Source organism: Bos mutus, chromosome 9, assembly GCF_027580195.1.
Source record: "Bos mutus isolate GX-2022 chromosome 9, NWIPB_WYAK_1.1, whole genome shotgun sequence".
Taxonomy (NCBI): domain Eukaryota; kingdom Metazoa; phylum Chordata; class Mammalia; order Artiodactyla; family Bovidae; genus Bos; species Bos mutus.
In genome coordinates, this window is record NC_091625.1 from 67,721,317 (window position 1) to 67,733,439 (window position 12,123).

Below are 12,123 nucleotides of genomic sequence, written 5' to 3' on the forward strand. Positions count from 1 at the left end.
GTCTCTCACTGTTCCTGCTGTTTCCCCATCTATTTGCCATGAAGTGATGGGACCAAATGCCATGACCTTAGTTTTCTGAATGTTGAATTTTAAGCCAACTTTTTTACTTTCCTCTTTCTCTTTCATCAAGAGGCTCTTTAGTTCTTCTTCGCTTTCTGCCGTAAGTGTGGTGTCATCTGCATATCTGAGGTTATTGATATTTCTCCTGGCAATCTTGATTCCAGCTTGTGCTTCATCCACCCCAGCATTTCTCATGAAGTACCCTGCATATAAGTTAAATAAGCAGGATGACAGTATATAGCCTTGATGCTCTCCTTTCCTGATTTGGAACGAGTCTGTTGTTCCATGTCCAGTTCTAACTGTTGCTTCTTGACCTGCATACAAATTTCTCAGGAGGCAGGTCAGGTGGTCTGGCTTCCCATCTCTTTCAAGAATTTTCCACAGTTTGTTGTGATCCACACAGTCAAAGGCTTTGGCATAGTCAATAAAGCAGAAGTAGATGTTTTTCTGGAATTCTCTTGCTTTTTCAATGATCCAATGGATGTTAGCAATTTGATCTCTGGTTCCTCTGCCTTTTCTAAATCCAGCTTGAACATCTGGAAGTTCACAGTTCGAATACTGTTGAAGCCTGGCTGGGAGAATTTGAGCATGCCTTTGCTAGTGTGTGAGATGAGTGCAGTTGTGCAGTAGTTTGAACATTCTTTGGCATTGCCTTCTTTTGGATTGGAATGAAAACTGGTGATTCCATACATAGCCTTTAAGTCTTTTTTTTTTCCCTTTCAAACTCCATGAAGGCACTACTATTTCAGTACTGCCCTGTGAAGTAATAGCTTATTATAACTGTTATTCTTATATGTTTCCATGGGGGGATGGGCCACTAGTGAGGTGTGTTTGACTGGTAAACAGCCTTCTCAATATAACTGGTTTGCTTCCCCTACAATTTGGGGATTGTCATAATAAAATAGGTGTATTAACCCCAAGAATAATTTTCATAAGTAAATCTGGATTTAATATACTCCATGTGAAAGGTTTTGTTTCAAAACTTAATATTCTTGATACAAAGGAAAATATTAATGTTTGAAGACCCTGGGAAAAATTCATATATAATTCATTTTATTATAACAGTTCTAGCTTGGTTATTTAGGAATATGAGTTTAAACTGAAAGCTACAATATAATACAATTAGTAGATACCTCGCTATGATTTGGGATTATCATTATTATATTGGCCATGATCATTTGGAAGCCTTATTTGTTATAAGTAAGTTCTTCAAATATTCTTCATTTGAGTACCAACTACTCTGATATTCTCTTTTTGGATAATCCCTTCAGAATCCTTGATGAGGCTAAAAACATCTCCTTCAATGCCACTGCAGCCTTCAACGCTTACAGCAACATTAAGGACTATATTGACGAAGCTGAGAAAATTGCCAAAGAAGCCAAAGTTCTTGCACACGAAGCCACAGAACTGGTAAGAAACAAATAGTGCTATGTACTGAGGTGAACCTTTTCAAGTAAGTTTCTAAACTAAATTTCTCAAACTTAAATAAGCTCTGGAAAATCCTGGCAAATTAGAATATTAGTTTTAAATTATTTTCAAAGGCTCCTTTTAAATTTTATCCAAAATAAATTCTCAATGTGCTGTAATCATAGCAGAACTCTTCTCAGTTACATACTACTTTCCACCACTAATAAGAGTTGTATTATTATCCCAGATGACAAATAGGTTTGTGCCACCAACTCATAAGGAGAAGGCAATGGCACCCCACTCCAGTACTCTTGCCTGGAAAATCCCATGGACGGAAGGCCTGGTGGGCTGTAGTCCATGGGGTCGCTAAGAGTCGGACACCACTGAGCGACTTCACTTTCACTTTTCACTTTCATGCATTGGAGAAGGAAATGGCAACCCACTCCAGTGTTCTTGCCTGGAGAATCCCAGGGACGGGGGAGCCTGGTGGGCTGCCGTCTATGGGGTCGCACAGAGTCAGACGTGACTGAAGCAACTTAGCAGCAGCAGCAACCAACTCATAAAGGAAAATAGCCAAACATAAGACTCTGAAGAGGAAAATTTATAACAATTATTCCATATGTCTTCAATAAGAAAGTGCTTTGGATATTAACACCATTGCTTATAGTCACATATAAGTTAATTCTATATAAAGTTTAATAATAAGGTGCACATTTCACAAAACATGCCAAATCATATACTTCTAAACTATTATACTATTTTTATCAGTTGAAATATTTACCTTCAAAGCTACTTTTGGCTTCTGTCATTGTTCAAAATAAATTTTCAATTAATATTTTAGAGTTTGGGGGTTCTAGGTATAGCACATTATCTGAGTATCTTCAACAGTGACAAATTTTTTTCCTTTACATGTAGAGCAACATTTTGTAAACAGGTTATGTTTGGTAAACCTTGGCGATACATTTTAGGTCCGCTTTCATTTCATAGGAATCACACAGTTAGTTAAAATGTTCAGAACCATCACTTATTCCTTTGGCTTCACACAAAATCCTCCAAATACATCAGAACTTCAGGAGAAAAGAACCCTTCCTGGACATTTGACTGTGAATGACATATGCAGAAATAATGGGTGTTGAAGAAACAAATCAGTATTTGCTTTGGTATTTAGCACAAATGCTTTCTTCGATTTCAGAGATAGTAGAGGTATTTGCCACATACTTAGATGGTTATTTTATGGTCATAGTGAAAACATCATATTCCATCAGCAATTACTACTGTTTGGTTTCTCTGGGATGACTTTACTAATACCGTGTGTTTTGTTTATTTCTTATTCAAAGTCATGACATAATTATTACAAAAACTTACCTATGTTCAGTTATCCTTTCAAAATGAACCATTTTTCATATCTATTTGAAGATCCTAATCTTCAATTTCACCATTTTCATCTGACCTAAGTCTTATTGGATGGCCATTTTCAGCATCTAGGACAGTGCCTGACAAATCATAGGCCTGCGTGAGTGAATGCACGTCACTCTAATTGACATTTTTCATGCCTGTTTACAACATTTTGTAAAAAATCTCAATATTATCACTGCTTTATTTTTATAAACTTTGTGCATTTTATGGTAAAGAGCTGTTTATTTTCACCCAAATTTGCTAACATCACTTCTGATAGCTTATGGTGAAAGGTGTCGGATTCTTGATCTCTGAAGAAGATTTAGCTTCCAGGGACCAGGGACCAGCCTTGATCACTCAAGAGCTTTTGTGTAGCAGAGTTTCATTAAAGTGAAAAAGGGCCAGAGAAAGCTTCTGACATAGACATCAGAAGGGGACGGAGAGTGCCCCCCTCACTAGTGTTAACAAGGGAGTTATATACTTTTTTAATTAGTTATTACAATAAATCAGAAGAATGCCTCAAGGTTGTAACAATTTTACCAGACCCACTCCCACAATTTACATTTTAGGATAGCATGATTAGAACTTAACAATAGAAAGATCCTATCAGACCAGATCCCATAATATACATTCTAAAGATATCAGGATTAGTCAGAAGGTTTTCAGGAAGGAGAAACTGTCCTCAAGAAGGATACATTGTTGTTATATAATCCTTAGTACAGAGTTTAAACTGAGTTGTTTGTTGTGTAATCATCAGTTCCAAGCTTAAAGAAAAAACTTTATGTGACTAAGACTAAGGAATGTAGAGGGAAAAAAAGGTATTTGTCCTTTCCTCCTCCTTGAGAGTTCCAGACCCCTGTCTTGACTTCCAGAGCCCCAGATCCCTTTCTCATCCTCAGGGACTCCGGACTTCTTATCAACCTGCCTAGGAATTGACTCTCTCATTTCCCCCACCCCCCACTTTTCTTTTAGGAAAATTATGTTGCCAAGGGAAAGGGGCATTGTTTTCATTCCATAATCACTTCCTGCTATTGAGGGGTGTGGTCCCTACCTAAATTGTTGAGGCAACTTATTCTCCTAACCCTCATTTTCAGGGTCTCTGATCCAAGGACCCCAAGTAATAGTTGGAGGAGGTTGTGGGGCTCCTAGGAGCCTGGACAACCATTTGTAACTTAAAAGCTTTAAAACGGTTAGAAACAAATCCAGTTACACAGTTACAGATGAAGGGATCAAACAGTAAAAACAGAACAATTAGAATTATTATGTTTAAGATAGTTTTCCACCCTGGGGAGCTAGTTAACATTTCCCAAAGTGAGGTGACTGAGGCTTCAGGGGAATCCATAGCCTGAATCGTCTTGTTCATGTGTTTAGTAAAGTGAGTAACATTAGTACTCATATCTGGTATATATGTACAACGTTGGATATGAATAATGGCACAAGTTCCTCCTTGTGCAGCTGTTAGAATATCTAAGGCCAATATGTTTTGTAAAACCACCTTTCTAATTTGTATTTATTTGTTCAGCATTAATGGCTGAAAGTTACTCAGAGCATCAACTCATAACATCTAATCTGTAGTTCCCAGAGAGGACATCTAATCTGTAGTTCCCAGAGAGGGAACGAATATTGTAGCCAGACAATCACACCAGTGAAATACAGATCTTGCCCAATGAGTTTTAAGGTGTGGCAGATTAGGCTTCTCTGGAAGCTCTGAAAATATGAAGCCATGAGTAAAAGTTAGATCTAGGGTGCATCTTCCTATCCAGCCAGGGGGAAGCCATGCCCGTAAGTGTGAGCCACATATCTAGTAGGTCCCATTTGGAGTAAACCGGCGTGACTGAGGGATCCAGTCCCAACCTGTTCCTGCCCAGGCAAAAGGAGGACCTAAACTGGGATTGGAAAACACAGGAATGATTGTATTTTATATTTCTTGAGGCAAAAATCCAAGTTGTTTCCAATCATTATAACTAAGTTCTTGGCTAACTTCTGGGGATGGCTCTATTTTTTCCCAGCATATGGGAGCGTTAGATAGTAGGCATCCCTTTTTAGGAGTTAGCCATATGACCTCATCTCATATTTGATAAACATCAGGTAGAAAACTACCAGATCTAGACCCAATTACCTTCTTATGTGCAGCAAAATAGTCATTAAACCAAGTTCAAACATAATCAAAATTAAAAGTTACATTATATCCATAGTTACATCACTCCATCTTTAGATTTTTAGATGTCATCAGATCAAGAAGAAGTGTCACATATGATTGTTGTTGGTGAAAGTATTCTCAGAGTTGAAGAAAGTCCTTTCCATGAAGTGGAGAAACTCACTGTGGGATGTCTTCACTTGATGAGGAGGGGAGTGCTCTGCAGACCCAGCAATTAGACCAATTGTGGAATGCAGCATGGGAATGAGTCCAGGACAGGAAGGCGCTGCCTTGAGGGTCAAATGGTCAAACTCAGGACTTTTGGAGTCAACAGAAGCAAGCCCACCTGGATTCTCAGTCCCATCTTGGTTCCTGGCTCAAACAGCGGCTAGTTTGACTCAAAGTCTGGGTCAGGAGTTAACCTCCTGGTAATGTCTGTTGAAAAGCAAAAAGCTGAGTCACATAGTTAATTTTAAGGCTCTATGGGAATATCTGTGTACAAAAACAGCCTATCATAGAGACAGTCCCTTCTTCTTAGGGGCGGTTTGAGCCCTTGTTAAAACTATGGGTAGAACTTTAAACCAACTGTCTTGTATTTCCTGAGTTGGCTTACACAGGTGTCTTTTAATAATGTCATTAGCCTTTTCAACTTTTTCTGATGATTGGGGTCTCCAGGAAGAGTGTAAGTTATACTCTATTCCTAGAGCTTTTGACTCCCCTTGAGTTACAGCAGCTTTAAAGATGGAGCATTGTTGCTCTGAACTTTAGAGTTCAAGATCCCACTCACATCAGGAGAAGTCAGTACAGTAAGATTTTGTCCATTCATTAACCTCGGGCTTTAGTTAATACTGCTTTTGATATGAAAATAGGTGAGGCCATTGAGCTTGATAACGACAGCAACAGCATTTTGTGCTCAACCCACAGTTTTTCCATCTGTCCACACTCTGCTGCTAAGTCACTTCAGTCGTGTCCTACTCTGTGCGACCCCATGGACGGCAGCCCACCAGGCTCCCCCATCCCTGGGATTCTCCAGGCAAGAACACTGGAGTGGGTTGCTATTTCCTTCTCCAGCACATGAAAGTAAAAAGTGAAAGTGAAGTCGCTCAGTCGCGTCCGACTCTTAGCAACCCCATGGACTGCAGCCTTCCAGGCTCCTCCGTCCATGGGATTTTCCAGGCAAGAGTACTGGAGTGGGGTGCCATTGCCTTCTCCGGCCCACACTCTAGGATTTACATTTTGTTCCATTAAAAAGAGCTGGTTCCATATTCATGAAAACAGAGGCCTGGACCTTGTTCAGTATATCCTTCCCCAGAAGGGGTGAGGGAGACTCTGGCACAATTAGAAACTCACGAGAAAACAGCACAGAGTCCCAGTTTCCACTTAAAGGATGACTTCCCTGGTGGCTCTGACGGTAAAGCATCTGCCTACAATGTGAGAGATCCGGGTTCAATCCCTGGGTTGGGAAGATCTCCTGGAGAAGGAAATGGCAACCCACTCCAGTACTCCTGCCTGGAAAATCCCATGGATGGAGGAACCTGGTAGGCTACAGTCCATGGGGTTGCAAAGAATTGGACATGACTAAGGGACTTCACTCACTCATCCAGACAGTCCATTTTGGTAGTCGATTGGGAGGAAAGTGAGCCAGGGGCTTCAGTGAGCACAGAGAAAATTGCCCCAGTGTCCAAAAGAAATTGACTGCTTGGCCTTCCACAGTTATTAATACCCAGGGCTCCTCAGATGTAATTAGGATGGGAGCTATTGAATTTCTACCGACACTGAGGCAGCCCCTCCTGGAAGGGTACCCTAACTCTCAGCCTGTTCAGTAGGGAGCCCCAGATAAAGGGATAAAGGGGCAAAATAAGAGAACAGGAAGCAGCTGAAGCTTTCCTACACAAATCTGCACCGTTAGGACATAAGTCTGGCATGTCTCACAGAGAGATAAAGAACAACACATAAGGCACTTCTACCCATTTCCCTTATTTTCTATGGAACCGGTCTAGTTGTAAAACAGTATCATAATTGAGAGACCCTTTAACATGTCAGTATTTCTCATCTTCCAAAGGATACTGTGGCCATTCAGTATCACAGAAGAAGATCAGGTATGTCTTTTTAAATTCTGGGAATCAAGCTTGTCCCACCTTTTTTTAAAATACATTTTAAAGAAGTAGTTCTGGAACTGCTAGCTCCCCCATCTGTAAGAGGGAAAGAAGCAGCATCCACAGCCTTGGCTTTTTTCCATCAGAAGTGTCCTTCCCTGCTTTAGATGGGAGTGTAGCAGACTCTCCACCAAAGCTTTCTTTCCCTGGTCAGACTTAGTCGGTCCCTTACCGACACAGGCGTCTTACTCGTCCCTCCCAGTTCTACCACCAAGGTGGGGTGGAGATGCACCAGGGGTAGACCTGATGGCATCCCAGATTGATTTAGTTCCATACCACCGAGACCTTTGTTTGATTTGCCAGAGTAATTTCCCAGAATGTTTCCCAAGCTAGGACTACTAGGAGAAGCATCCATCTTACGTGTGCCTGTGCACATTCCTGAGTATGGTCCTGACTGCATTAGAATGGGTGAGTCATAAAGAGACAAATAACAACCAAGATGTCCCTCCTGAGTGTCACCACACCAGTATACGTGATAGCAAAAGAGGTGGTGGAGGGTTGGCCAACGAGGAAAAAGTGATTTTTGTTCTCTAGCAATTAGCGTCAATCGTTCCAGCTCATTTCTACAGATTCCACAAAAGGAATATCTAAACAGTTGAGACAAAAGCCATCAGAGAGCCTCTTCTGGTCCACTAAGAGCTAGCACTACCAAAGGAAGAAGCCCATTGCATTTCCAATCTAACCAGATTCTGCAATTCCCGATCTGTGTCCTCAAAAACCTCATGGTCACCAGCAGTGCTTCTATCCATATAGACAGGAGGCACAGCCATGACAAAGACTCACTTTCAGGTTTCTGGCCCCTGAGACAGGCAGCCAAGAGAGTAACTTCTAGCGTGAGAGATGTTCCTAGGGTTCCACCTCACTCCGTACGTACTTCTAGTAACTTTCTGCTCCTAGCAAGGCTAGGCGCTTCCTTACTTGGGGTCTAAGTAAAAGTACGTAGTAACAGCATGGATCACTAGTCCCTTGAAAGTCTATGATCCAAAAGATTAGGCTAGTACTTCTAATTTCCCATGCAATTATGAAATGGTTAAAGCGACCAGGAAAAGCTGACCAAGAAAGGAAAGTTCAGTTCATGCACTTTGCCCATTTCTGGTCGCTCCCCTTGCAGGGACCTTGGGTGTCTCTTGGCATTGGCAGAGACAAGGCTCCCCTTTTGGGGGCTGCCTTCAGTCATTATGAGGCACCGCAAAACCACAGAGCAGGGCTCAATGCTTGCATCGTGCAGGACATGTCATTCATTCGCACAGCACACCGTAGAGTTAGTAAAGTAAAGCAGAAAATGTGTATATTGAGAAAGCAGAGAGGCTAGAGCTCTGAGTGTTCTTACCTTATCCTGAAGATCCTGGAAAGCCCCCAAGATGATAACTTATGGTGAACAGTGTCTGATTCTTGATCTCTGAAGAAGATTTAGCTTCGGGACCAGGGACCAGGCTTGATCACTCAAGAGCTTTTGTGTAGCAGAGTTTTATTAAAGTGAAAAAGGGCCAGAGAAAGCTTCTGACATAGACATCAGAAGGGGACAGAGAGTGCCCCCCTCACTAGTGTTAGCAAAGGAGTTATATACTTTTTTAATTAGTCATTACAATAAGTCAGAAGAATGTCAGGGTTGTAACAATTTTACCAGACCCACTCCCACAATTTAAATTTTAGGATAACAGGATTTGAAGAAGGAAATGGCAACCCACTCCAGTATTCTTGCCTGGAAAATACCATGGACAGAGGAGCCTGGTAGGCTACAGTCCATGGAGTTGCAAAGAGTCGGATACTACTGAGCAACTTCACTTTTCTTTCTGGAAGGAGAAACTGTCCTCAAGGATGATACACTGTTGTTATATAATCCTTAGTACAGAGTTTAAACTGAGTTGTTTGTTGTGGGGTCATCAGTTCCAGGATTAAAGAAAAAAAACATTTTATGTGACTAAGACTAAGGAATGTAGAGGGATAAAAAGGTGTTTGTCCTTTCCTCCTCCTTGAGAATTCCAGACCTCTATCTCCAATTTGAGAGCCCCAGGCCCCTTTTGCTGCCTTAGGGACCCCAGCCTTCTTATCAACCTGCCTAAGAATTGATTCTCTCACTTCACACTTACGAGACTCATTTTCATGCCAACATGAAATATTCACTTTTCCTCAGCACTGATGTTTATACCTGATAGGCTAGCCAAACTCAAACATAGAGCTAGGAGAAGTTTTAATGCATACAGCATGTCCACTTGTTCTTGTTATTCCGTCCCCATAAGCTGTAAAAATAATTAAATGTCTGAAAAATTTCTAAGGCTAAAGAGGATCACTGATTTATTAAATGGCTATCAGCAAACACACAGAAGACTGATTTGGTCAGAAAGATTGTTAGACTGTGTTTCAGGAACAAAATAAATAAAGTTTTAATTTTAATAATTCATTATAATGTAGTTCCTATTGTACTAGAAAGGAAATATATTTTCCATTAAATTGAGCAATTACCTAGATAGAACTAGCATTTCATAAATGTAAGAGCTGGTATGATTGCTACAGCTATAGATAAACATGGAAGAGTAGGATTGAGTTTATTATTTATGTATGAAAGAGTCATTTGAATCTAGGCCTACCAAGAAGGAAGAATGTCTTTAATGAATTAGAAACAAAGTACAGAGAAGCAAAGGACGAATTTATACAAGGAGGAAAAAAGACCTGTTAGACAAGCAATAAAACAACCAATTATTACTGTGACGAAAATGGATGTGAGATAATATGAGAAGGAAAAAAAGCATTGAAAATAACATAGGGGAAAAAAAAAACCCCAAATGAATGGTGAAATAATCTTAAAGCATAATTGACAACATTTTTAAAGCCACTTCACTTTTAAATATCTACTTAAGTCTACCTATTTGTAATGCACACATAATCAACAATGTAATTGAAAGGAAAATATGAGTGAGAAGAAAGGTGATCCTTTATTTTAATTAAATAGTGAGCAGGTGGAGTCTATAAACAACTAAATATTATAGTATAGTTGCTATGTAAACAGCAACAACCTCTTATCTTGCATATTTAATTTATTTAAATCTCAAAATGAAATGTTATTTTAGGAACATGTTGTTGTTCAGTCGCCCAGTCATGTCTGACTCTTTGCAACCCCATGGACTGCAGGATGCCAGGCCTCCCTGTCCCTCACCATCTCCCGAATTTTGCCCAAGTTCATGTTCATTACATTGGTGTTGCCATCCAGCCATCTCATCCTCTGATGCCCTCTTCTTCTGCCTTCAATCCTTCCCAGCATCAGGAACTTTCCTAGTGAGTCAGGTGTTCACATCAGGTGACCAAAATACTGGAACTTCAGCTTCAGCATCTATCCTTCCAATGAGTATTAAGGGTTGATTTCCCTTAAGGTTGACTGGTTAATCTCCTGGCTGTCCAGGGACCTCTCAGGAGTCTTCTCCAGCACCACAGTTTGAAGGCATCAATTCTGTAACACTCTGCCTTTTTTACAGTCAGCCTCTCACAACCATACTGGGAAAACCATAGCCTTGACTATACAGACCTTTTAGGCAGAGTGATGTCTCTGCTTTTCAACACACTGTCTAGCTTGGTCATAGGAACATAAACTTTATGAAAAAATAAACACTACTACTTTTCTAATGGGCTTCCCTTATGACTCAGATGGTAAAGAATCTGCATACAGTCAAGAGACCCAGATCCATCCCTGGGACAGGAAGATCCCCTGGAGAAGGGAATGGCAACTCACAGTAGTCTTGCCTGCAGAATTCCATGAACAGGAATTCCATGAATCAGGAGCCTGATTGGCTACAGTCTATGGGATCGCAGAGTCAGACACAACTGAGTGACTAACACTTTCACACTTCCAATTTTCTATTAGTGTTCGGTGGGAAAATTACTATTATTGTATTATTGGTATAAAATTATTGTTTTCCCTACACACAGTCTCAAAGATAACATCTCATTTTGTACTTCTCATTGGTGGGCACAAGGAAAAAGAGAAGGGAAATATATCACTCTTTCAAAAATAGAATATGAAGATCCAGTCATTTTTTTCTAATCTCAATGGCTTTGATGCTATAAAAAGTCCTCAGACTCTAAAACAACAGAGAATTAAATCTTTAAAAACATTTCCAGATCATAGGAAAACTTAAAACCTGTATTATCAACTAGATCCAATTTTAGAAGTAGATGAAGAATAGATTTTATATGCTGCTGGAGCCTTGGGATGACAATAGTCATGGTTTTAGTGGCCCTGGAAGATAAGACCCTCTGCCCTTTACCACTGGGGAGTTCTTAGAGGATGTACACTTGAATCTGGTATATCCAAACAGCAAGCAACAACGACAAAACAGAAGGCTAATGTAGAATGGATTCTAGTGTTCTTGTTCATTAAGATTAGGAAGAGTCATCACATAATAACCACACAATCTCTATCAACACTGAAATGTTACCCTCCTTCCTTTCTTAATTTCCTTCCTCCCTTTCTCTTTTTCTCAGAGTGAATGGAATGTGTTCTGTGACATACACTTGAGTGTAGAAAACATAGGCAGTCCACACCTTAAGATTTCTTTTTTTTTCTTCTGTACCCTCTTCTTTACACTACAATCACTGTTATCATCTAAAGCTCTCTCCCTCTCTCTCACATACACACTCTCTAATCCAGAATCCTCTTTCTCAGTTATTAATAGTCTCAGTCTCCATGTTTAGTCTGATCTTCTCTAAGAATCAGCATTAGAAATTGAGAATTTATACTGTCTTTCAACTCCAGTGCACAATATGGTCTTCCTCTTTATTCTCCAAATCCATGTTCTGTCAGTCAATGCAATTATGCATCATTCCTGGGAGCCATGAGTCTAAATATCTGCAGCATGATATTTCCCAAACATATCTAGGAGAAAATAAGGTAAAATACAGAAGAAGGTGGGGATAATTCTTTTTTTCATAAAAAAATAATAGTGAGACAGTTAGTAAAGAACCAACTGGTGATTG

At 40.1% G+C, this 12,123-nt stretch overlaps 1 protein-coding gene across 1 annotated transcript in view; it reads left to right on the forward strand.

The window, feature by feature from the left end:
- Positions 1–12,123, forward strand: part of LAMA2 (laminin subunit alpha 2) — a 707,066-nt gene that overhangs the window by 573,446 nt on the left and 121,497 nt on the right. The window contains exon 40 of the mRNA XM_070376649.1: positions 1,332–1,470. Coding sequence (XP_070232750.1) covers positions 1,332–1,470 — 139 coding nt within the window. The remainder of the gene's footprint in view (positions 1–1,331; positions 1,471–12,123) is intronic.